The 27,228-nt window shown below is 34.9% G+C and overlaps 1 protein-coding gene across 3 annotated transcripts; it reads left to right on the top strand.

Moving 5' to 3' along the window:
- Positions 1 to 64: 64 nt before the first annotated feature.
- On the top strand, positions 65 to 25,619 carry PDCD4 (programmed cell death 4). Of its 3 annotated transcripts, none has more exons than XM_032225359.1 (13): positions 65 to 166; positions 11,349 to 11,515; positions 12,620 to 12,730; positions 14,143 to 14,442; positions 14,978 to 15,072; positions 17,071 to 17,184; positions 17,770 to 17,991; positions 19,426 to 19,523; positions 20,471 to 20,585; positions 22,980 to 23,087; positions 23,733 to 23,843; positions 24,246 to 24,385; positions 24,691 to 25,619. In XM_032225359.1, exons 3-13 carry the CDS (start codon positions 12,685 to 12,687, stop codon positions 24,749 to 24,751), a joined length of 1,410 nt encoding a protein of 469 aa, XP_032081250.1. In that variant the 5' UTR covers positions 65 to 166; positions 11,349 to 11,515; positions 12,620 to 12,684; the 3' UTR covers positions 24,752 to 25,619. The 3 variants fall into 3 exon arrangements, with proteins under 3 accessions (XP_032081250.1, XP_032081251.1, XP_032081252.1); XM_032225360.1 differs by having other exon boundaries at positions 11,349 to 11,543; XM_032225361.1 differs by lacking the exon at positions 11,349 to 11,515 and having other exon boundaries at positions 76 to 166.
- The last annotated feature ends 1,609 nt before the right edge of the window (positions 25,620 to 27,228 follow it).

Below are 27,228 nucleotides of genomic sequence, written 5' to 3'. Positions count from 1 at the left end.
AATAGTTGCTTTTCTTGAGCCGTGTAGGCGGGCCTACATGTGGCTAAACGTGGAAAGAAACCCAAGAGCTGTTTGAAAACAACCGCAAATGCGTGGAAGGAACTGAAACTGGTTGGCCGAGGAGAAAGAGCTAGAAATCTGCGATCAGGGACTTCTGAGGAAAAGGGTGACTTTTCAGCCTCTTCACTTTTAAGTAGCTTAAGTTTTTTTAATGTGCTTCCTCTCTCCTCATTGTCGCGCCGAAGAAATTAGAAGGATGAAATCGCTCGTGCGCCAGGGCCGTTTTATTACCAGGAGGAGTAAAACCCAATATGCTGGGTTTTCTCCATCTGAACAAATGCGAGCATGGTTCGCTCCGTTGTTTATTTTTTTTAAAGTTCACCGGAACACGTTTTGTTCGCCCGTGATTGAAGAAACTTGTAGAAAGGGAAAGTGGTTGACTTTTCTGGCGTTTCAGTTGCACGAAACCAGATAATTCTGGTTACCAAATCAGTTTTGGACCATCTGATCAGCGTGCGGTGTTTTCGGAAGTAAATGCCGCTGCATTGAGTTAGACTTTGCTTCTCAAGCCCCTGTGAAAGATTGCAGGCTGAGACACAGCTACCAGACTCTGCGTACAATATTGAGTTCCACTCTGTTCGATAGATCTTCTCGCTACGGAACTGGGATAAGCCTCAGATCTATAGCACGTGCACAGCTTTGCAGCTTGAAGTCGAGGGCTGTTTTTTTAAAAGCCTTGCTATAAACGCAGCAGGACATACTTCGAAGAAATACGTTTATACTAAGAAGTTTTACAGATTAATCCTACTCGTATTTTATACTCTCAATCTGCCTACTAGTTGATTTTCTGATGATTAGAAACGGGGTGTGAGTGCTATTACATAACGGGCTTGCTTTATACGGAGTGGAACTTTTGTATGCCGTGGCTGTAGTTCTTTAACGTGAATCTAAGACTTGCCAAGGTTCGAGGTGTGATAATCTGTGGAAGTAGATAGCGCTTCTATGCTTGGGCTGCAGATAATCTGGGCGAACGCTAGAAGGCAACAAAAACATTCAGAAAACTAGCAATCCTAGATTGTATGGTCCTATGGAAGATGCCTAAGTTAAAGTCTTCTCGGTTTTTCAGTTACGGCCCTCTGAAGTTAGAAAGGGACAGACTGTCCCACATCTGTAACATTTGTGTATATTTTTCCTGGATTGTAAATCTCTCCACTCCCTAACCCCCAGTTACTTGTAGTTTCTATAGGGCTTCGGTTTTTCTCACTGCCTCCAATTATCTGTATATGAGTTTGTATAAAAAAAGGTGGTAAGCATTATCCCATTGATAATTTTGCTCATATTATTTATCTGACTGAAAAATAATGTTTCTGGCTAGTTTGAATAACTAATGCTATTGGATATGTTTTTTTTTAACATTATGTATCCTGACTTATTTGAAGATGTGGGTAATCATTGCCTAGTTGGAATGTTTATATATGAATACATTTATTTGGAGTTTTATACACAGGCAATGAACAGGTTGCCATATAACAGGTTTCACAACTGGAAAAAAAGAAGAATGCAGTATAATTATTGAATGTTTATTGAATTGTTGAAAAGCATCAAGTGCACAGCCTTTGGGTTAGAACAGAGGCATCAAACTTGCAGCCCATGGGCCAGATGCAGCACACACTGGCCACTGCCACCCTGTTTTAGTGAAGGGGGAAAAAGTCATGATATATCGTGTGACACCATTAGTTTGACACCTCTGGGCTAGAATAATACTCATTTGGCCCTAATCCTCTCTGGCAGCCATGTTTTCAAGGCTCTTTAGAAACAAATAAAGAAGAGGTCCAGATATCTGAATATAGGGGCTCATTATCAAGAATGCTCCGTTGCATTCCCTTTGGCAGTGGATCCTCAGGAAGCTTTCTTTTTCTCATCTTGTTGAGCAGACAGATTGAAACAGAGAGAAGATATCTCCGAGTTATCCTGAATCTTGAAAGGCTTTCAAGATAATAAGCAGCACCTTCAATTGTACCTGGACACAATCCAGCAACCAATTTATCACTTGGCAAGGGTGTTACATGAAAAAAAAAAACTTGTTGAACAGTTGTGGCTTCTGACTAGCCTTCAAGAACTACTTATGTGCAATAGCCCAGGCAGGAAGTAACAAGGGTGCACATAACTGTGCAAAGTCTCTAATTGAAAAAAAAAGCCACAACTTGTGCAGAAGTTCTTTTAACCAAAGCCTCACCTAAGGCATAGCAGGAACTATGAGTTGAAAAAGACCCCCAAACTGTTCAATTCTGTTTGGGGGAAGAGTGATCCGGGCCTGATGATAGACTCTTTCCATTCCATCTTGCTGAGATTTAACTTATCCAGGCCCTGATAGAATCTGCATCACGTCTCTTGCCCAGCCCAGAATGGAGATATACAGCTCACTCCATGCTAGGAGATTTCCTCTTCCAGCAGATTTGTATAGATGTTGAAAACAGGTAGGATAGACTAATCCTGCAACACTCTGCAACTCACTACTCATAGATGTGATTTCTACTCCACTGAAAGTAACCTCTCAGAAAGGAAGACCACTGAAAAACAGTGCCCCACTTTTAACTAACCTAGAAGAATGTCACGATTGGTGGTATCAAAGATCCAGCAGAATGAGAAGGCTTGCATTCTCCTTATATTACTCCTACTTAAAGATCGTCAATAAGAACAATTAATGTAACTTCAACCTTTTATGCAAATCTGAATCCCAACTGAAAAGAGTCCAGCTAATCAATTTTTTATAAAATGTGAAGATTGGAAACTGATAATTATTGAGGATAGGTAGGTTCAGTACCTCCTTGGCAGCATTCACAAAACAGATAAAGGGAGGGATCTAGTCTTCATGTTGCAGAACTTACAGCACATAGAACAAAGCACATAGAATTCCTCAAGATTCACAGACTCAAACTGATCCCAAATAATCTTGGAAGACAATGCATCTATCTCAACTGGACCTACTCGACTAATGTCCAACTCACAGGAAAAGCAGTTGTATCCTCCACATATTTAAAAACTCTTCCACCCTGGATTTATTCAATAGGGATAAACAATGCAGTCACCTGTACATTTACATGTTGCTATGATAAGTGTATTGATTTTTTTTTCCTCCAAGGAATTGTGTCTGATTCTTGGACACTGCCTGGACAAGTCTCTGCAGGGTTTTTTAACAAGGTTTTTCAGAAGTTGTTTGCTATTGCTTCCTTCCCAGGACTGAGAAAATGACTGTTCCAAGGTCACCCTGCTCATAATGTTTTGCTATCTAGTGTAATGCCTTCTTATGATTTAATATAATATATTGTACTAAATTATAGCCTACAGTCTTTTGCATTTTATTGCAGTGCTTTTAAGAGAAACAAGGAAACTAGAAATGAAATGTTAAGAAACTGCTGATGGGTTTAAAATATGCTCTTCCAAATTATAACAAGGATGTTTCTTCAACCTAATTTCTCTTAGAAAAAAAGACTTAAGTTAGTGATAGAAAGTAAAAGCATGCCTGATTTTTTTAAAATTTTGGTATAAGTAAAATTAGGAATGTGCAGCTCATTTTGGCTGTAATTATAAAGGAACAGTGATAATGGTTATCCATATAGGAAATTGCAAAAATGAAGCTAGAAAGAATTCTGCTTTGCTTTTCAATGATTTTTTTTTCAAGTCATTTGACAGAAGTTTATTTATGCAGAATCCTGTTGTAGAATAAACATAATTTCCATCATTGGCTACCAAGATCTTTATTAAACAAATTTATATGGCTGCTTGACTCACACATGACTCACTAATACTTTGTAATTATTTTCTGATGAAAAAGATTACTTGCTCTGATGCTGCAATGGCAAAGATGCTAAAATGAAGTTGAACTGTTTTGAAGAATGTGTTTTTGAGCAATATGGAAGATCAGTTTTGGATTCTAGGTGATTTGCTCCAGCTATTTCCTAGTAGAAGAGTCATGCTGGGGGAATAAAATCTAGTTTGACTTTTGGTAAAACATCAATAATGGGGATACTTAACTGAATTTTTAGCATTGCTATTTTTAACTAAAGACAGCTGCCAGCTATTCAAAAGTTACACTATGTAATTAAGGGGGAGGCTCCGTATACACTAAAGCAGGCTAACTGGAAGGTCAGGGAGAGTCTTTTTTAAAGAGTGGGGTGAGGTTAATCATAAGCTGTAAGTGCACATTCTTGTGTAATGGAAAAGTGAACCCAAATAACATTTATGCCAGCCATTTATTTCAGAGATGCAGTTCTGCCAGGAACATTTAATACAATGTTAGATGATTTCCTTTGAAGATTTTTTTTTTAAGTTTGCATTTTACTGCACTTTTGGCAGCATTCTTGGCTTCTTATAAGTACACCTACTTTGGTTACTGAATAATAAATTAATGAACTGCAAAGGTGATCTAATACTTTTTGAAAGTGCAAGTACTCTAGCAGGAGAGCAGTTGTTTATCATGTATCTGCTGAGGTTCAAAACAGGCAGCTTATAGCTGTGTTTAAACAGTCCAGCAAGTTTACTTTAAGGACATAATCCTGTCTGTGTTCACTTAGAAGTCCCATTAAGTTTAAGGAATCTATTCAGAAAGTAAATTAGGGGCTTGAATTCTGGGATGGGAATAAGAATTACTGCTGACAAGCTGTTTTGAGGCCATACATTCACCAGTAATTTAGCCACAATCTTCCTTATCGCTGTTTGTTTTTCTGGAAAAAAACCAAATGGATTGAATTTACCCTTACAGGACATGCATTGATAATGATCTGTTCTTTTGATGTTTTACCTTTGAACTTTAACATTTATCTGCAATTGCTGCCATCGTTGATATCGCAAAGTAATCTATCTCCTCTCCTTTTTTACTTGAGATGGTTTCGTCAACTTCTATCAGGGCGTCACACACACACCCTCCCCCCCTTGTTTTTGTTTAAGCACTCCGCCTTAGGATCACCTGGCTTTTCTCCTTTTACATTGGTTGCATCGGCCAGGGCCAAACTGTCCAATCAGATTCGGACGCTCGTGTTGGTGTTGCTGGGCAGAAGAAAAAACAAACAGAAACCAAGGGAAAGCGATCACCGGCGGGGGCGACTTAAGGGGAGGGGGGGAAGAGGTGTGGCCGTCTGAGCAGCTCCGAGGCCGCCGCCTACGGTAATTCGACTCCCTCGCTGTCCTCGGGGAACGTGACGTTAAAAGCTTAGGACTCGCCTTTTGGGCGGCACTGTGAGGGGAAGGGACGCGGGTTTTTTATGTCTGAAGTCGTGAGAATATTTTTTAAAATTATTTTTCACATTTCGGAACCGCCCCTCTCCCGCTTCTCGAACTGGTCAGGGGGAACTGCTGTGCCGTCTCTCCTGGCACTGTTTGGTCCTTTCTGAGGTGGAGGTTAAGACAGAGATCGCATGTCTCGTGCGGCTTCCGCTTTCGGTGTCCTTCCCCTACTCTTGGTCCCGTTTCACACTAACGACCATCCTGATAGTAACCCTGAGGCAGCTGGAGCTCTCATCCCATAGAAGTGCGCGATGAGAGCCGGCTCTCTTAAATGCCCAGCTCCGAGTGAAAATTGTCTCCTAGATAAAGTGGAGCGCATACCCATTCTTTGCTAACCGCGGTTGCTTTGAAAAGGAGACAGAGCTGAGGAACAAGAGTAGGCAATAATGGGGTAGGTGAGTCCTCCAGCTTGCAGAAACGGAATCTTGCCCCTTTAATCGAGATTAAAGCAGTTGCTATCTAAGCAACTGCAGTTCTTTTATTGCTGTGACCAGCCTGCTGCCACTCTCTGAATAGCCTTACATTTCACAATTCTGCCTTTGCTTTTCACATTATGGAGACTCCCCAACTTTAGGGATGGCAATCAAGTTTCCCTGAAAAAGTCTTTTTTGGGGGGAGGTGTAGTTGTGCTTATAATTCATTAACTGATTTTAGATAAATTCCGTAGGTTGTGCTTGACCCTGTTGCTGAACTGTAATGTCAACTGTAATTGTTGACTTCTCTTTAAACTAAGTTATTGTGATTTGTAAACCTGGATTTAAGACTTAGCATTTCAGATGAACCCTAGCAGTTGTGGTTTATTCAGTAAACTATGTTAAAATCATGTGTGGCTTACTGGGCTATACAAATTTAGCTTTAATGAAGCAACAGTGACAGCTGCCAAGGCTGGTTCTTCCTCTGGAAGAGAAGTCATTATGGAAAATGATACAGCTGAATTCTGGGGGTGGGGGGACTGCTCTATGTGGCAAAAGCAGGTACTCTCTATGCAAGTTTGTGTCTGATTTCCCATTTGATTAAATTGTTGCTTTAAGGATAGGTATCAAATGCAACTACATTTTTTTCCTTCATTCCCACAAGGGCACCAATTATTTCTATTCAAACAGAACAGAAATTTCTATGCTTTTCAAAACTATTCTGTTATGTAAAGTTACCCAAAACATTGTTTTAGTGAAAGTTAGTGCTTTAGAATTTCTAGTCTGGAGAAGTTGATCATAAGAATTATTATTACCTTCTTTGAAATTAATATAAATGGTGGGGTTCCTATGGAGAGACAGGTTCTGTGAGATTCTAGTGTTGTGATGGTTATTGGGTTAATGTATCACAGTAAACCATATTTTACTTAGCATAGGTTCTTGAATTTAACCCATTTTATTTAGTTTATTGAGAAGTTTGATGTAATAGTTTAGACTCAGGCTATAAATGTGAGTTCTGTGTGAGTTCTGTCTTAAGCACAAAACCAGCTGGTGATGTTGAATCAATCATGGCAAACCACTTTTGAAAATCTTGACAAGAGAACTGCAGGGGCTAATCCAGGCAGTTTCCAGCAGTCAGCACTGACTTAAAGACAGGCACATACAAACAAAATCAGTTTATTGCTCAGCTTATCATTTGTCATGGATTTTAGTTCATAATGGTAAGCTTCACCCTGAGCCACCCTTCCCCAACCTGAACTGTTTCAAATGAATATATTTTTAACACTCAGAATTCTCCAGCTAGGGTGGTCATTACTGAGACCACCACTATTGAAGTACATACATCAACTGATTCCCAAGTTAGGGAAGGCCACAACCAAATAAAGTATTATAGTTATATAGCCACCTAGTCATATACTCAAATTACAAATCTGAATTTAGGGATCATGACAACTTGTCTGAATATAGTGACTCAAATACATGTAAATGAAGTACTGTAAATGGCCTAGCTTTGCATTACAAACCACAATAGCTGGTTTCAGACACAATAGGACATCAGTGTTCAACGACATGCTGCAGAGATCCTCCTATTTATCAGAGAAAAAATTGATACCTTTTGTATTTATTTCATACATGCTAATTCAGCCCTAGAATGTCCAACTTCAGATTATTATATTGTAGTTTTTTTAAAAAGAAAAAGTAAGCTTTAAAAGTTGTTCAGATCTTACTTTCTACGTTTGACTAGTGCTGAAAAAAAAGCTGCTTTTATTATAGGAGGAAACAAAGTTGCTGTTATAGCTAAACAGGGACATTTTCTTAGATAAAAAAATGAATAAAACATTGAATGCCAAGCAGTGATGGGATTCAATTTTTTTTACTACTGGTTCTGTGGGCGTAGCTTTGTGGGCATGGCAGGGAAAGGATAGTGCAAACCCCCCTCCCCACTCTCAAAATTTTCACTACGGGTTCTCAGAACCTGTCAGAACAGGCTGAATACCACTTCTGATACCAAGTAATAAAATATTTTAAGTACAGTATTACATTAAATTTGAATTGTGTTTTTGTTTGATAATGAAGTTAATTTTCTATTCAGTATAAATAGTTGTTAGATACCAAGTGGGTGGTAGCATATATAAATTTAATAATAAATAGAATAAAATTATATCCTGTGGGAATATACAAGTATATTCCATAATTTTTGGACCACAGCTACGGTCTCTGCATTTTTCCATTTAAGGTTGATGTTTTTCAAATCTTCCTGAAATGTTTGGAACCATGGGGTTTTGTTTTTGTTTTTTTGGCCTTTCTCATTTTCTCTGAACATCTGGTGGTATCCAATTGATTGCGGTCTTTGCTGGATGTTGCTTACTTACGCAGATCACCATTCCAGAAAAGCATATTCTACATTCTGTCACTATCTCAGAGAGTCTTCAGAAATTATTTCTTTGTAGAATTTCCTTATTTGTGACATAGTCCCAATATGATATATGAAGAATCCTTCTGAGACAATGTTGTTGGAAGATATCTTTGGAATAATTCTTGTAGATTTCCAGGTCTCACTGACATAGATGGCAGTTGGTATGACAATGACATTAAATAATCTTATTTTTGGTTGCTGTGTTTATAACAAGTGTGGTCCAATTGAGCACATTTGTTGGAAGACAGAAGTTGCTTTACCTATTTGGCATTTCACATCTCCTTTCCCCATTTGTATCCATGATGCTACCTAGGTAGTTAAATTTTCTCACAAAGTTTTAAGGCCTGTCCTCCTAATGTTGGAGTGGTTTTTTGAACATTGCCAATGTATATCATCTTGGTCGCTAATTTCACTAATTTTTAAGCCCACTTGCCTCTGTTTCAAGTGCCAATGTCAGTCTTAGTACTTTCAAGTAAAGCTATGCTATCAGAAAAATCTAGGTGAGTCAATTTGCCTTGTTTATTCCATAGAATGCTAAAATCCAATTTATTCACTTCTTTTCCCAAAGTATAGTCTATGATAATCAGAAATAAAAATGAAGATAGAATTACAATCAGCTGTACACTGGTATTAACCACAAAGAAGTCCGTACTGCCATTTTTCATCTTTACACAGTACTTAGTTTGTGAAAGTTTCTGAAGATGTTAATGTATGTCTTATATACCATATGTTTGTAAATAAAAATAAATAGCCAAGATGCTAAACATTTCAGAGCTGTAGACTGATTATATTTGTTACTGCTAAAAAGAGTGGCAGTATTTTTTATGTGCTGTTCAAAGCACTGTAGATGGGAAAATAAACTTTGTTAAATCTTTTATGCTTAAAAGAGCAAAAGATATGCAGTGGCTCAGTGGTTAGGACACTGTGTTTTACACCATTAAAGGTCTACAATTTTGTAGTTTGAGACCCAAGTGCTATGAGATGGACTGAGCTCCTTTTACTTGCCCCTAGCAGTTTGAAAAAATACACATTCAAGTAGGTGAATAGGTACCACATATAAGCATATGGGAACGTAACAGTGTTCTGTGTTGTGTCATATGCTTTGTGCTGTGGCGGGATGTTATGTAAGCCACATGACTGCAGAAAGGTCTCCAGACAATTCTGGCTCTTTGACTTAAGAAACAAAGCACTTCTCCCTAAAGTCGGTCATGATAGGAGGGTAAAAGCCGCAGGAACACTTTTAACTTCACCCTTTAAAAGAGCAAACTCAAAATATACTGTAAGCCATAGTTTTCTTAATATTTAAAAATGTAACAGCAGATATGACTTGATTTTAAAATATCAGCCAATTATAGTTTCTTCTTTATTTTATTTTTAAATATATTTAGCAGGTGGCAGACTTTCCCTATTGGTCTATAATTCTTAGCAGAGATTGAATCTTGTCCTTCCCTTGGTAATAATGCAATATTGGTTTTTCTTCACAATTCTGGCATTGGAATGCCCTGTAAAATAGAACTCACCACTGTCTAAACTGGTTGCAAAAGTTGGTCTTCAAAAGATTTATAATAAGAACATGGTAATCCATTTGTTCCTGGTGCCTTTCCTATTTTAGTTTTTTTTACAGCTTCTAATATCTGCCTAATAGTTATAGGGGTATTCATAATTTGTCTCTAAGATTGTGAAAATTTAGGTAAGTTCTATTTTTAAAATACTCTGCTATCTGTTCCAAGGAAATAGCTTATACGTTATACAAATTGCAATAGAAGTCATGAATTTTTAATCTATATATACATTATTCAATAATACAGTGCTGGCATCCTGAATTTTCAATTGGCTTTTTCCTTTCTCGATTGATAAGTAAACCATTTCCTTGGCTTATTAGCAAACTCAAAATTCTTCTGTTTTGCATAGTTCAATTTAGTCTATTTTTCTTATATTTAACATAGGTAATTGTAGTAAAATGTTGATCTGATACACAATAATTGAATTTGCCAGTGTTTTTTGTAAACTATTTCTTAAAAAAATTCATCCAAAATAGCCTGCAATTTTTCTTGGGACTGCTTTTTCAAATGCATTACATTGAATAAAGTAAGTAACTTCCCATAAAGGCTTTACTTGTATCCCAATCAATCCTTAAATCAATACCTTTATTTAAACGTTATCAAAAAATATTTTCTTTTTATAGTCATCTGCCACTAATTCCTTTTGTAATTATCCCTTCATTTTATATCTGTAGATTTTCTCTTAAATATTAAATTAACTTAGTTGTAGATTTTCTCTTAAATATTAAACTAACTTAGTTATAGTTAGAAAAATTTTAGGTAAAATATCCACCTTAGAAATCTTATTTGCTAAGTTCTTAAGAATCCATATCATGTCACGTCTTGAAAGATTATTGGTGTCTTTCTGAAAAATAAGCATATTGTTTAGCAGTACTATTCATCTATCACTAAGTCTCTACCAAAATCAGATTATTTATTAAATAATTAAAAAAGTAATTTTAACTGTTGTCCTTTCTTTTGACATTTTAGTTTTAACTAATTACTATTATTGTCTCTCTGCCAAAGTCAAATAGAGAAATATAGTGTTACCTCAGTTTAGCTGACCCCAGTGGATTTCATATGCAACAGGTCAAACAATTCAGTGACTAATACAAATGAGGCAAATACTCCATTTGAATCAGTATAGGTAATGCAAATGATTTAATAATCAAAATAATATATTTTCCATATTTAAGTAATATTTGTGAAAAATGGTCACACTTCTTCTCCAATCAGTACAATTCTTTTAAGTGCTGTGATGTTTAATTATGTGTTTATTAAATAACTTATGTATGCTTATACACTATATTTGCTGCACAGAAGTTCCTTCAAGTTCCAGGCTTTTAGATGAATGCTTATAAGATCAGTCATAAGTATAAATCTTAGAAATATGTAATTTTTCAGTTTTCAACTCTTAAACTAGTGGATGCTCATTCCTTATTTAAATAAATAACATGAACAAGATGTTATTTTCTAAATTGTTGTGATTATATTTGGGTGTCAAATCTTACTATCAAGCAAGGTTGATAGTCCCACAACCTGAGTTTGATTTAACTATTATAATGTGCGTTTTGTATAACTCACGTTCAAGTTAATAAAATTAAACAGTATATAAAAATCATATTGGGTTCACAAAGCACTGTTCTGTTGTTACTGATTTTGCTAGTTAATTGTGGTTTTTCTTTTGCTTTCAAGGAGTCTGACTTTATGTAATGGAAGACATTATCAAGAGGAAAGGAATTAATTTTACAAACTAATCAGTTACTTGGACATTTTGACTTTTTGAGAAAGATCTAAGTGAATTTTTCTAGCAAAAAGAAAATATATCAGCAACCTGTATAACTCGTGCATGATTGGCTGAGGTAATGCAGAAAAAATCCTTGCTGTGAGGTATGAAGTAAGACACCTGATGTCATAATATGACCCCTTAGCAATACATGGTATTTACTTGTTAAAGATAGAGGAAGAATGTGGAGAAAGAAGATATATTCGTCAAATATTGACTGAGAATTTTACTGAGATTTCTTAATACATAATAAAAGGTTCCCAGGTAAAATTTAAAATTCTGTTAGGATAGTTGTCTGCTTTTTCTCTGATATATGTATTATTACCATGCTATCTAAACTCAATGTGATTAGAAATAAAACTTGTCAATGGTTCTAACTTGTTTTAAAGTATTATGTTAAAATTGTCATACAGGCTAAGATTCTAAGTTGACAAGTGAACATTGAGTAATATAAATTCCTGAAGTCCAATTATCTACTTTTATGGTAAAATAATGCATACATACAAAATGATATGATATGTATAATGTTTTGAGAACTACAAAAGAGCCTCATATAGACAAATTAGTCAACCAGTAATGGTCATCAATTTTTATTAAAATAATGATAATATTTTATTCAAGACATAGAGTTTTCTTACATGTGCTAAACTATACATATATATGAGATACAGAGCCTACAATTGCTCTTACTTATATTGAAGTGTATAAATATGTGCATATATTGGTTTGTTAAAAAGGTTACTCAATTGGTGAAATAAAAATATATTACCAATCCACGTTTTAAACAGATAACAAGTAGCCAAAGGAATTTTTTTTGAATCATGAGAATGTATTCATCTTGCTAACTCACTGTTAAATAACACTTCAGTTATCTTAATTTAATATTCACTAAGTAGCTTTTGTCATTTTTTCAGAGAATATAGTTCTCATTAACAAACATAATTGGGACCAGCCAATTAGGATTGGTCATTAGGCAAAGCAGTTGCTAAGTGAAACTCAGACTCTGCTTGTGATCTTACTTAAACTTTTTGTTTATAGACTTGTGAAGGCTGTAAATGTGAGGATTGAAAGCGTTACTTTTTCAGCCCCAATTGATGTCTACCTGTACAGGATTTTCACAAGTTACTAAAACTGACATAATTGTGCTAAATTTTTCTTAATTCCCCTTTCCCTTAACTAGGTCAGAAACAAAAAGAAAAAAAACTTCATTTATATTCAGTGTAGTTGAAATACTGTTGAACAACTATGGAAGTAGAAAATGAACAGACAGACATCATCAATACAACAACAGGTAAGAAACTAAAAGAAAACACAGTTAAAAAGCAGAAAATATTATATTCATCTTTTAGGCAAGTATCTATTTATGAATATATTTTATTGTACATTTTCATAAAAAATATTCAGGAAAGGAAAACCATAAAAAAGGAGTAGGAAAAGTAAAAAAGGGATTCATAAGTACAAAGAAATTAAAGCTTTTCAACATTTCATTAATTTGTAATTAAACATATTTTAACATTTAAAAATATGAAAATTGCTCTTAAACTCCATGTAGATTATAAATAATAGGAACAGAAGTCAATACAATATGCGTAATAAAATGAAATTGTAAACTATTACAAATCTTGTCCCTGCTACTAGAAATCCATTTTAATATAAGGCAACCTATAAAACTGAATATTAACACTATATAAAGAGGAGCTCATATTTTGGACCTCATTTGTGATACAAATGCATATATAAAATTGTAATCTAGGAATGGTCTCTAAATTGAATTAAGTTATTCTCCATATAATATCAACTGGACACATTTTCTATAGGATTTTTTGATCTAACTTTTTTCCACATTGGCATGCCAGCTGTGTACGAGAAGCTCATAAACATCCAAAAAAAAAACCCTCTCCAAGGATTTCAAGGAAAAAGACATATTTTAACAAGCTCCCTAGCATAATATATGATTTAGACCTGAAAGTAGTAGATAATGCATGCAGTAGGAATGTCTAAAATTTTTAGAACGCAAAATATTTCATGTATGAAATCCCACAGTTTGAATTCAAAGCAATTGCTTTGTTTAAAATTTGGAACAGGCTATTTGAAATGCACACACACATATGGATACAAAATTAAGCATAATTGGCCACCAAATTTTTGAAGAACTCAACTAATAGATCCAGAGCAATTGGGATCCATCAATCGACCATTCTAACTAGTCCTTTGTTGTTGAAACAGCCTTCCATCCTTCCGAGATCAGTAAAATGAGGACCCAGATTGTTGGGGGCAATATGCTGACTCTGTAAACTGCTTAGAGAGGGCTGTAAAGCACAGTGAAGCGGCATATATGTCTATGTCTATTGTTATTGCATGGATCAAGGGGATATGTGATCTATAATTTGATGAAGTAATTTCTCTGTGACAAAATATTGATGCTAATGTCCTCCATGTTCAGGTCATGCCTCATCTACATAGAAGTAATGGTCCAAGTATTTAATTTGTTTCAGCTATAACAAAGTTAAAACCATCAAAAAAAATTAGATTTGCAACATAGATAATTTTAAATATACTGTGCTGAATTGTATGCTCCATTATGACTATAATGTACTCCTCAGAACATTAGTATGTGTTTTCAGGTTTGTGTTCTTTTTAAAGGAATAGTTTATGTTGACAGCTAATGTGTGTGTGTGTGTCTGTGTGTTTTTCTTTTTTTAGAAGTGGATAATCTTAGTGATACTCCTTTTTCTGGTGAGGAGGAAAATGTTGGACCTGACGAAATAAAAGTTGAAATCAATGGCAATTGGATCCCTGCAACATCTATTAATGAAGCTAAAATCAATGCCAGAGCAAAGAGAAGATTGAGAAAAAATTCCTCTAGAGACTCTGGAAGAGGTGACTCAGTGAGTGATACTGGTGAAGCCCTGAAAAGTGGAGTTGTTGTGCCAACAAGTCCAAAGGGAAAATACCTGGATAGGCGGTCTCGTTCTGGAAAGGGAAGGGGCCTACCAAAGAAAGGTGAGTGCTCCTTGGGTGGCTTTTTTTTAAGCAAATAGCAATAAGAGGGTGGTTTTTATTTTGCTTTTTTCTTCCTGTCAGTCCTTTGTGGCTTTTACTTATTTTAAGTAATAAGAAGATGAGCAGCAAATATATTTGAAAATCTAGAACTCTTAAATTTATTATTTGCCTTAGAATTCTTTGAAAAAAAGTTAAGATTTCTAGTTTTAATATTGACAAATATTGATACAGTTAATTTAAACGAAATGGTGATTTAAAACAAGCATATTTAATGTATTAAAATTGTGGCATGTCATCTTGTCCAAAACACTGAAGAATTGTCAGTTGGGCAATGACTTTTGAAGTTTTCATCTATCATCTACCTACCTACCTACCTACCTACCTACCTACCTACCTACCTACCTACCTACCTACCTATCTATCCATCTATCATCTTTGAGAAATGGGTTCTTAAGATATTAGAGTGAGGTAATAAGAAGATTGCTATATTCATCATTATAATTTGGTCTTAAACTCACCCCATCCATTTGGCCAGGTGGTGCAGGAGGCAAAGGTGTTTGGGGAACACCAGGGCAAGTATATGATTTGGAGGAAGTGGATATTAAAGATCCCAACTATGATGATGATCAGGTAAAAATATGCTTAGTTTGTTACTTGATTGTTCAGAATGAGTTCATATAATCTGCTTCCCTATTATGTGCAATGCTATTTTGACCACTAATTTATGCTTATGCAGAGCTCTTCTGTGATTATTATATGTGTAACTGGCTGTGCAAGGCTTCAGAATTAATTTTAAAGAGATTTTTGGAATATGCAGGAATAAGAATATATTGTATTTTTTACTTTCTGCTTTGACCATGCTCCCTTCCTTATCCCCAACTTTTAAAATGTGATGTCATTTTTGAGTCAGCTCTACTCCTAGTGACTTCATGGAAATGCCCCTGTACATGTAATCCTCCACTTACGACCATTTGTTTATTGACTACTAAAAATTATAATGGTGCTAGACGAAGGGACTTATGACCAGGCGCAGCGTGCCTACCCTTAATGTGCATGGGAGTGCTGCAACTCCTTTTCCACCATTGCCCTTGAGGCTTTGGTTGATTAGATCCACTGATATGCAGAAATCTGACAAGATCCACTGATGTGCTGGGCATAACTGACTCAGGAAGGCTTCAGTCGTTACCGCCCAGCAGTGTGCAGGCCTTCTCTCCCCCTCCCCCCGGCACTGTTTAGAAATCTGGTCTTTTTGCTGCTGCCCCACTCCTGGAAGGCCCAGTGGTGCACAAGTCTCCTCCTTCCCCTCCCACTGCTCTTGAGAAGTCTCCCTTCTCTTTAACTTTCCATGGCTGGAAAGCCTCAGACATGTAGGCCAAGCAATACATGAGCCTCTTCCAGGGATGGGATCCTACCGGTTTAACAACTGGTTTGCTTCGTGCACTAATGCATCTAATGTGCCTGATGTGCACTGTGTACGCATGCGCAGTTCACAGGAAAACAGTTGAGGCGCAGCAATCCACTCTTTCACCCCTATCAGCTGGGCTAAAAAACAAGGAAATATAGGTGAGTATAGCCCAGGGATGGACGAGTAGGCCCACCTGAAGGTCGGAGCAAACCGGTTCGCTCTCAGCTGATGTCAGGAGCTACTGGTTCGCTCAAACTGGACTGAACTGGTAGAAACCCACCCTGGCCTCCTCCCTCCCTCCTAACTCTTGTTCCAAGCCAACCTTGAGAAAAATTGCTTCTCTAATCTTGAGGAAGATTGCCTTAGCTATCTTTCTAGCTGAGCCTCACATTAGCTGGCTGCAACTTTCAGCACCTGCAGAAAAGGGAAGGGAAGTAGATCCATGTTTTAAGGGGCCGGAATAAGGCTGGGCATTTTGGGAGTGGAGGGCAGGGATGAAGCCAACATGTTCCTGTGCCTAGCTGGCTGAGGCCTTATGACATGAGTCATTTCTATGTGTTGATGGGCGCTGGTCCTCCAAAGACGTCCCTGACCTGCTCAGTCGGTTAATGATTGCAACAGGGAGAGCTGGGATTGTTTGTTGAGCGAGGCAGTTGTGGATGTTTTGCTTACAACTACAATGACTTATGACTAAAATTACAGATTCAATGGTGGTCATAAATTGAGGACTAACTATAGTTTTGGGACAGACATATGAAAATATTTTTCCATTCCCTTGTCCCAGGATGTTTCTTTTGACTTCCCAGTTTAATTTATAGCCTGATATTTGTTGGTTATCTTATATTTAAGTAATATTCTGTTGAAGCCTGTTTGATTTTTGAAATCAGCTAAGCAAGGCTATGTGCAATGCCCCAAAACACTTTGTACAAATCTTGACTTCAAAATAATTAAGTACCCTTGTTTTAAAATTTGTATATTTAGTAGGAGAGATATTCAGCACGGTGAGGTTTATAAAGGCCTTTTTCCTGGCCCCAGAATTGTGATAAGTTCAGATATATTTGGTAGTCTACCTTCAGGACTTCAATATTTTGTTAATTTGCCATAAGAGATTATGGTAAAGAGAAGCAAAGTGGTGGTAGAAACCGCTAAGTAGTAGCAAAATAAATATTATTAATATCCAAATATGTTTGTTTAGTGAGGTATTTTGTCTTTGTTTGAAATAGGATAACTGTGTGTACGAAACTGTAGTTCTACCTTTGGATGAAAAAGCATGTGAAAAAACACTAACTCCAATAATTCAAGAATATTTTGAACATGGTGATACTAATGAAGTGGCGGTATGTCTAATTATTTTTCAAAGGCAGATGATGATCAATGAAGTTTAGAATGTCTCTAAAGAATGGAGTCTCTTAGTCACTTAAATTTTACTGTATAATTTTAGTATATGTATTAAGTACTAGTATAAATTAGCTTTTTAAAAGAGTTTTGTCATACTGTTTCCAATCCTTTATACTTTAGCATAAAGCCATCCAGTTGAATATGTTTGTTGTTACTATTAGATTTGAAATAGTTTATACCTGAAGTTGCACTTCAAGTCCACTTCAAATTCAGAACAATTAACTTATTATGTATTACTAGAGATGGACCAGTCTCATTCTGAGTATCCCAAAATGTTCTGAACTTAAAAGTGCCATGTTTTTAGTTTAAATCACCTTCTGTTTGTTCCCATCCAAAAGATAAATCTTGAAGCAAAATATTTTCTGTCCACCAAATAAATTGACTTACCAAAAGTTTTTCTGCACAAAATTGTCTTGTAAAAGAGGTAGCTTCATGAACTAATTTATTCTTTTGTGTTTATTATGTAGAATATTCAAATTATAACACCCAAAAATAAAATGACAGTTTACTTTCTACTCTTCTAGGAAATGCTGAAAGACCTCAATCTTGGTGAAATGAAATATAGTGTTCCAGTGTTGGCTGTGTCATTGGCATTGGAGGGAAAGGCTAGTCACAGAGAAATGACTTCAAAACTTCTTGCTGACTTATGCGGGACACTTATCTCCAAACATGATGTGGAAAAGTCATTTGACAGGCTTTTAAAAGAGTTACCAGAATTGGTACTGGACACTCCTAGAGCTCCACAGGTTGGTTTAATACATCTGTGTTTAACAGCTGCTTCAATCCTAATCTATATTGCTACTTGAAACAAAAATATTTTAGATGTAAATATGAGCAGTAGAATCTTCTTCAACTAAAGGTTTGGTTTCTGAAATGGATGGATCAGCCAAATCTACCCAGTTTCAGAAGGTAAACTCTAGTGTTTGAGCATGGATTGTATCTCAAATTTGTATTTTTTTATATAAATTATATTGAATGTTCATTTCATTCTTACATAAACCATCTGCATTTGTACCACCTGCTCTTTCTACTTACAGTATCTCTTTGTCTTAGTATGTTTGGGTTGAAGATGTATTAGCGTGGGCTACCAAACTGACAATTTACATTCTAACCACTCATAACCATATTTTAGTATTGTAAATATATGCATACCACTTAAAAAAAACCATTAGAAAAATTACTTGTAACAGAATGAAATGGAATTTACTATATTTACTTGCAAATGTTTCCTAAATGAAGTTCTAATAATACTTTTAAGTGAAAAAGTGCATGAATTCATTTGAAATGAAAATGTTTTCATTTGGCAACTTGGCTCTTGTTTTACACTGAATTCCCTGTACACATATTTCCTTCTGTTTTGTCTTATACAATTGAATTGGAGGGAAAATCCATGTTGGAATATGATCTGGAGTTAAGAGATGCAAATAAAAATAAACATATATTTTTTTCCTGTAGCCTGAGCATTTCCAAATGTATGTTAAGCAACATTTTATATACACCTTTATAGCAGTCACATGATTTGCATTTCCAAATGTATGTTAAGCAACATTTTATATACACCTTTTATACATTTTATATACACCTTTATAGCAGTCATACGATTTGTATTAAGAACATTTTCACCATCTCTCCTTGGTACTTTCCTACTGTCCCTAAATTGTAGATGGAGAGGTGGAAGGGTGTTTACATTTATTTGTGGATCTACTAACATACAGTTATTCATCTTGTGCCTCTGTTAAGCTGTGACTTGTTTAACACTATAGTATATTGACTAAGGCACCATTGATTAATTGCAGTGATTGAAGTGGTATTCAAGCATGTGTATAAAATAGATGATGGTTTACAAATTATAATATCTGGTTTCAGACAACCTGTTAAGTTCAAACCAAACAAAACCTCATAGTGACTTCGTTAGATATTTCACCTAGTTTTAAATAAACTGAAAGTAATTTACTTAAAATGTATATATTTAGTTTTTGTTTTGAGAGGATAATGCTGAAAATGGACGGTTTACCTTGAGTGAGAGATGCAAGTTAACATGCTATCTTTACTTATGCTGCTGCATATGCCTAAACTCCCCCCCCCCCCCCACCACCACATTTTATGGATATATTCTTGTTTGGTACAGTGTTGTATCTCTGTCAACTTGGTCTGAAAAAATTGTTCCTTTTTCTTGATAGCTGGTGGGTCAATTTATTGCAAGATCAGTTGGAGACGGAATATTATGCAATACTTACATAGATGGTTACAAGGGTACTGTGGATTGTGTTCAGGCTCGGTAAGTGGTCTGCCTTTCATATTTCATTCAGGCATTACATACACTAGTTTTTAAATACTTTATAATATTAATTACAAAGAAAAAAGGTGGTGATTATTTTTGTGATTTTGCAAAAACAGCAATAGTTAAAAGGACAAGATACAGGGAAAGGCGTGAACTTAATGGAAGGGATAATAATGGAGTTAAAATCCATTTAGATTTATTAGTTTTGTATGAAAATTATGGCAAAATTGTGGTGTAAGATATAGTAATATGAAATTGTCAAATGAGAACAGAAAATTCAGAGTACAAAATAAAGTTCTAACCTGGTTCAGACATATTATGTACTATGTTAAATATTTTTATTTTTGTCTTGATTAAAGAATACAGAGATATTTTATCTTAATTTCATTACTACAAAACACAAATGAAACTGTTCAAACTTGTACCACAAACTAGTCAGGTTTGGCTTTAATCATGTTTTCTCAAAGAAGCCAAAACTAGATTGGTTTTCACTTAAACAACTTGGAGTTTGTGGTGGTTATGATGTTGAATGGTAATACAAAGATTCTGGTTCAAATCCTTACTTGGACTGGAATTCATTGGACATGAACTTGGAACCAGCTATTACTTTTAATTGTATCTTACCTAAAAGGATTGTTGTTCCGAAAATAAAGTTGGGGAAAATTCTTATATGATGTCCATATTTAAACTCTGAGAAGAGACAATGATATTTTGAAGGCAAATTATACTTAATTTAAAAGCTGGATAAAACCCCTCTTTCTTATTGACTCCTTGCCATATTGCAGCAATGTGTGATACTGAGAAGATTGCTAAACTATATACTTTAATACTGTGTCTGAGCGAGTTGGTAATTTAAGATTTTCAGATAAAATTGTGATTATATTTATTTACAATTGCTTGCTCTGCATATTAAGAAACTCATATATAATCAATTTCTTTCATAGGGCTGCTCTGGATCGAGCTACTGTACTGCTGAGCATGAGCAAAGGGGGAAAACGCATAGACAATGTATGGGGCTCAGGTGGTGGGCAGCAGTCTGTGAAACATCTTGTTAAAGAGGTAATTAACACCAAATAGTTTGTAATTAGGTCTATATTTAATCATGGATTCAAGATAATTCTGGCCTCAAGCATTTTTAAGCATTTCATTCTTCTCCACTTCTTGCCTAGGTTCTTACCTGATCATTCAGATAAAGAAAGCAAGTGTCTCCTACAGCTTCTCATTTGTCCACTAATTCTTTAGGCAACATTACTTTGTGCAGTTCTTCCTGCTGCCTCATTCAAAGAAAGTATTAAAAAGCAAAGAAAATAGTAGTTAATTGTTCCACTTCTCTGTTTTCTCAGAGGATGGAGCTTATACAGTACTGTTGCAAAAGTGAAAGTACAAGGGGAAAAGAACAGCAAGATGACATTTTAGGAAGTACGGTAGCCGCTGCTTCCTTTTTCTGTATTTACTCAGTAACTTTGTCCTGCTGCCCAAAGAGACAAGTCAGGCAGCAATTGAAGCCTCATTTTTCTTGCATGGTTCTATGGGAAGGTCTGTTGAATGTTTTTCTTTTTCTCTTATTAGTTTGCATTACCACAAAATCCATAGTAAACTGAACTTCAAATTTTGTTTGAAGTGTATTAGCTGGCTATAGATATGTGGTAATTGTTATTAAGAAAAACAGTTGCAGAATTGTTACAGACATTTTATATTTCTTTGTTTTTCTTTGTTACATTTTACTGTTTCTGCAGCTTTAAGAAGAAAAACAGTAAGCAGAAGACGCAGCAATAGTTCTGTGCTTCTTGCTGTGAATTGGGTGGTAGGGAAAGAACACAGCATGTATTTGTGATGTTGCATGAAGTAATCTTGTAACTTGTAATGGTGCAACCAATCAAGGATTAGCACGGTGTGTTTGTGCCTTATTGGTTCCTATATCAAAGTCAGATCTGACAATAGAGAATAAAACAGCCCTGTGAAACATATATGCAGTGCCCTTGAAGAACAAGTTCCATTCTCAGTCTGTCCTTAAATTTACATTCTATATAAGTCAAAACTTGTACTTAAGAATGGATAGCATTCCCTTCCTTGAGATGAGGAACCACTGAAACTATGCAATTTGTTTATACACTGCTGAAAACAGGCTTTATATTAAAAATGTGTGGCATATACATACTATATATTTAACGTTGATTATATTTGTTAATTATATATATTTATTGTTATTTAATTATTATACACCACTTAAAGTCAGTGCTTGTTGAGATGGACAGCTATGCAAATTTGATTAATAATTTAAATTTAATTAATAATTTAAATTTAATATTTGATAAATTATATGCATGCATTTATAGAAAGTATGTTGATAACCTATATACCATATTTTTCGGAGTATAAGACACACCAGAGTATAAGACACACCAAGATTTTGAAGAGGCAAATTAAAAAAAAAGTTTTTGAACTCTGCAGACCTCCCAAAAATGGCCCGTTTTTCGCGAAAACGGGCCTGTTTTTGTAAAAAAAGGGGGGCATGCATAGCCTTTAGGGGGCTTGTAGTGTGCTCCTGGAGGCTGGGGGAGGCAGGGGGGAGGCAAAAACAAGTAAAAAATAGCCTGTTTTTTTGTCAAAAAAGGGCCTGCATAGCCTTTAGGAGGCTTACGGTGCTCCTGGGGGCTGGGGAGGGGGATTGCCTGTTTTTCACTCATTTTTGCCCTCCCCAGCCCCCAGGAGCACTCTGGAAGCCTCCTAAAGGCTAAGGGAGGGCAGAAATGCTGTATCAAGTGTATAAGACACACCCAGATTTTCAGCCTCTTTTTTGAGGGAAAAAGGTGCATCACATACTCTGAAAAATACGGTTACAATTATGATTTAGACTAAAAAATAATCTTTGTAATTTGGGCTTCTAGCACCTAGGCATACTGACATTTTTAAAAGAATAAAACACAAGCATGGATTTTTATGACTTCCTATTAACTATATATGGTATATCAAAAATCATGATCTATATATAAAAATACAATAAATGTTTGAATTGGTTGCTATTTTCTTCTAAACACATGCTTGTTCATTTGATGCCTGACTATTAAACATTCCTAAATACAATAATTTATTTGAATGTTAATACAATATACTAATAAGATAATATTAATAAAACATGGTGACTGTCTGTGGGATCTGATGTTTATTAGCACGCCCTATATAATTATTTGTTTGTAAGTTGGGAGTGAGAAATTCAAAGAAAATAGAAACCTGCAGCCAAAACATAATAAAAAATTATAATTTTATTTGATAGACTGTGTGAAGGTATGTGTATAATAAATGCATAAATATTACTCTGTGTTGTTTGCATTTTATGGTTCTGTTTTTTTATCTTTTGCTTATGGAATGGAAATGTAGATTTACATCCTTATGGATTTTAGAAAAACCCTAGTTTTTTTAGCCTAATATAGTGTTATCTTTTTAATTCAATAGATTGATATGCTGTTGAAGGAGTACCTTCTTTCAGGAGATGTTTCTGAAGCGGAACGTTGTCTTCAAGAGTTAGAAGTACCCCATTTTCACCATGAACTTGTATATGAAGTAAGACAGGAATAAAACATAAAAATTGGCACTGGAAATTTAATTGTTTAGTAATCAAAAAATACAAACATACAGGAAAGATTATGACCTCATAGGTAGTTTAAATAATTATACCATCTTTAATGGTTGTCAAGCTGATGCTCCTAAGTAACCTAGGCTACATAATACTATTTTAAGAGCTTATTTTGATAAACAATACATTTTAAATAGGTTCCTTTCTGCTGTAATTGATCCTCCAAACTCATTCATATGTAATGAAAAAACCTCAAACTCTGAATATCCTAGATTTAGCCTCTGGTATCTGCAAGTAAGAAGGAAAGGCCTACTACCTAAAATCATGGAGGGCAGCTGTCAGTAATGTTTACATATTCTCAGTGCACTGGTGAATATGACACAACAATCTTGCCTGAATTCTTTTATATATTTTAAATGTTTATAAACATTTCATATATGTGTATATTTTATATATTTGAAGCCATTTTTTTGCTAAAAGTGAACCTGAATAACAAAGTGTGATTGGATAGCACCAGCCTCTTGGACTCTTAGCTTCTTTTTGATCCTGATGCAATAGTTAGGGCCCACTCTATAATGCAGCATTTTTTTTTACCATTGTAATTAAAAATTAACTTTGAGTTTACATTTTAGGCCGTTGTGATGGTTTTGGAATCAACTGGAGAAACAAACTTTAAAATGATGCTCAGTTTGTTGAAATCCCTCTGGAGATCTGCTGTCATTACTATGGACCAAATGAAAAGAGTAAATGTGCATTATACATTTCTAAGTATTTTCCATTAATATTTTAATATTAATGTTTGATAGATTTCACTTATTTGTATTCACTAAGTGACATTAATATCTGTGTTCTAAATTAAGCTAACACAAAATGTTGGATTTATTACATAATTTGAAAGGGTACATTAAAAAAAATTATGGAAACTGCTTTGCAGAAGATCAATGTTAGAACATCTAAGTTTATTTTGATTGGGCAGAGATCTTTGCCATTATTTGCTACTTGACCTATTTCTTTGAAAATGCTCTGTTTTAGAGCTTTATTTATTTATTGAAGTGAAAATTTAAAGGTAATATGAAGATTGACTCTTTATACAGAATCGGTCTGTGATAAATCCTAAATATTTCCACCTAATATTGATGTTGCAGGGTTATGAACGTGTTTATCATGAAATCCCAGACATTAATCTTGATGTTCCACATTCATATTCTGTACTTGAGCGATTTGTAGAGGAATGTTTTAGTGCTGGAATAATTTCAAAACCATTAAGGGATCTCTGTCCTTCCAGGTAAACATTTAAGTATATGTGTATTTGTGTGTATATATTTATGTTCATATGTTTTAGAAATAACCAATAACAAGTAAAGTACATAAGGTTCTTATTTAGTTATTCATGTGAATATCTCAGAAATGTGAATAACCCTTTTAAAGCTTGTAATTACATGTGTATAATGTAAACTTGTTCATATTTTGTTGGTAATGGCCAATGTTTGTGTCCAAAACTATGTTACTTAAAACTGTCTATAAAACCATTTATAAGACTATCTAAAAGAATAGTGGAATTGCTGAAATGATATCTATATTTTATTTTAGGGGAAGGAAACGCTTTGTAAGTGAAGGAGATGGAGGACGTCTGAAGTCTGAGAGCTACTGAATACGTGAATGAACTCTTGCAGCTGTAGATGTTTAAAGGGAATATATGTGTATATATTCTATATTAATAGTTGCTTAGCACAGTTCATTTATTTTTAGAAGATGCACTTGTTTGGGGCACTAATAATTTCTGACGGTTATATAAACTTGTGTTCATGCAAGAAATCTTCCAACTTTCATTTGTCTGAACCTATAGTTGGACAAAACAAATAACCACATTTTTATGGAAATTTGCAGAAACAAGGCAATCTTTTATTAAGTGCCATAAATTCAATCCAATCATTCCATGTTTTGCATTAATGCCTGCTTGTCGCTTCTTTCTTTGAGGAGAGCGTTTTGTGATAAAATCACTGGTTTATTCAAAGCAATGGGTTATATTAAGCTGCTAGACCTCTATTTTGCTGCTACCAAGACAGAAAGTTACTTGTTTTAAAGGAGCTAAGAAATTTAGTATGATCAAAACATATTTTTCAGGGGAAGATCTTGGTTTTTAGTTCAGCAAATGGTGGCTGGAACATCTATTCTTTTTCTATAAAACTGGAAAAAGGACAGTTATAGAGTATATTGTAAAATAAATTTATGGAGTAGATTCTTAACTTCTAGAAGTACCTGTTGATTTACATTGAAAACAATATCTAAATCTCTCACCTTGGTCCTAAAAGGAGCTATATGTTCGTATATTACTTGATTTCATCAGTGAACTAAATTTGGGAATAAACAAGCACAATGCATGTATAATTACATTCTTCCTTTTTTTACATACTTGTACATTGGGAATATGCGTTAAACTAGGTTCCATTGAGACTACAGTAATGCTATACAGTCATGATGTCTCTGGTGTTTCTTTTTTCATAAACATTGTTCCCTTTATCTGAAGCTGCAATTTATTAATCTGAGCAATTGTGGACCCATAAAAATTCTTCCAGTTATATGTCAGAAGGGTTGGGGTTGAATTCTTAGAGGGTTATGGCTGGATCTGGGAAGAGGAAGCCTCTGGAAAGCATACCACTACTCCCTTTTCCACTAATACATTTCAGTAGCATTTGAGGTTCCTGCAATGTGTTTGCATTTTAGAAATACCTTTATATTGAGACCGGAATGCTAAAAGCCTACTAAGTAAGCTAGTTTAATTTAATTATAATAATTGTTAAGTAGGGACTGATTAGTTTTTCTAAAGCACCCTCTTACTCCCTTTATGCACAAAGAATAGTGTATGTTTGTGTCTTGTGTGGATGACATTCCAGATGAATATTAAATACATCATGAGGCCTCTAATAATCATTAGACACTTGAACTTTCTAAATCTGGTTTACACGTTGCACTAAGTCATGATTTAAAAGCTGTATTCATGTAACACATAAAGCCAAAATCAAGAAATCACTATGGTTCAGCATATATGAACCCTGGTAGCATAACCGTTTATTCAGAAATTCCACTAATATTACAATAAGATATGCAGCTTGTACATCAAGAAGCTGAATGTAATTTTGATAATTTTCCAGATATTTACAAAATTAACACAAACATGTAGACATTTATCTAAAATACATTTGATAAAAGTACTTCACCTTGCTATCCATAAATCATTATATTGTTATGTACACTACTATAGACCAGTAGGAAAATCATGTAGGTTTCTTATTGATCAAGAGCAGATGTTGAACACTGCTGTGCAGCTTGTTCCTGTTGTTGAATAATTTCCTGTGCTTCACGTTGCATTTTCTCAAGTTTTTCCAAAGTAACAGATTTTAATGGCAACAGTTTGGGCTTGCACATCACCATGGTAGTTATGTCTTCTACTGCTAACATCCCTAAAACAATGCAAATAGGATGTCCAATAATGTCAAAGAATAAATTCAGATATATCAATTAAACAGATTCAAATATTACAGTTCCTATTTGGATCCCAATAAAATTATCTGTGTGTATATCAGGTTATATGTAAATACTGCAAAATAGATGATTTTTCACACAAGACAATCTACACAGAGATTTCAAATTTGATACTTTCCAATTTCACTCTCAAAATGGAATCACAGCATTTTAGCTGACAAAATCTACTTCAGAAAGGGATTATTTAAAAGACAGAAGTCATCTGTGGAGCTGGAAAGATTGGTGACTGCTGCTTTAGGACAAAAGGGAAAAATAAGCTTGTTTCTGTAACTGATAAATTGGAAAATAGAAACCATCCAATCTACTTTTTGGCTATCTTTGGTCTAAACCAAGTTCTAGTAGGTAAATCTTGCTATTTGAACAAAATCACTCAGATCTTTAGTCTGAAATAGGCTCCCATCTATCTATGTTATATAGACTACTTTAAAAGGAAATGGTATTAGTGCCAGGAAGGAAACATTACGAGAGTGTATTTTTCATATATATATAATACAGAATGGTAAATTATACAGATACTAGTTATCTGTAATTTGTTATTATTTATTAAACTATTTTTATAGGTTCCCAACTCATACAGAGGTGATT

This window comes from Thamnophis elegans, chromosome 10, assembly GCF_009769535.1.
Source record: "Thamnophis elegans isolate rThaEle1 chromosome 10, rThaEle1.pri, whole genome shotgun sequence".
NCBI lineage: Eukaryota > Metazoa > Chordata > Lepidosauria > Squamata > Colubridae > Thamnophis > Thamnophis elegans.
Note: the sequence above shows the minus strand (reverse complement) of the source record. Positions and strands in the feature narration are given on the sequence as shown.

What these genes read in the sequence shown, in the direction of transcription:
- PDCD4 (XM_032225359.1), top strand. Translation starts at nt 12,685, where the DNA reads ATGGAAGTAGAAAATGAACAGACAGACATCATCAATACAACAACAG. An exon ending in GTGATACTAATGAAGTGGCG is followed by an intron (nt 17,185 to 17,769) that starts GTATGTCTAATT and finishes CTACTCTTCTAG; the next exon opens with GAAATGCTGAAAGACCTCAA. An exon ending in TGAAACATCTTGTTAAAGAG is followed by an intron (nt 20,586 to 22,979) that starts GTAATTAACACC and finishes TTAATTCAATAG; the next exon opens with ATTGATATGCTGTTGAAGGA.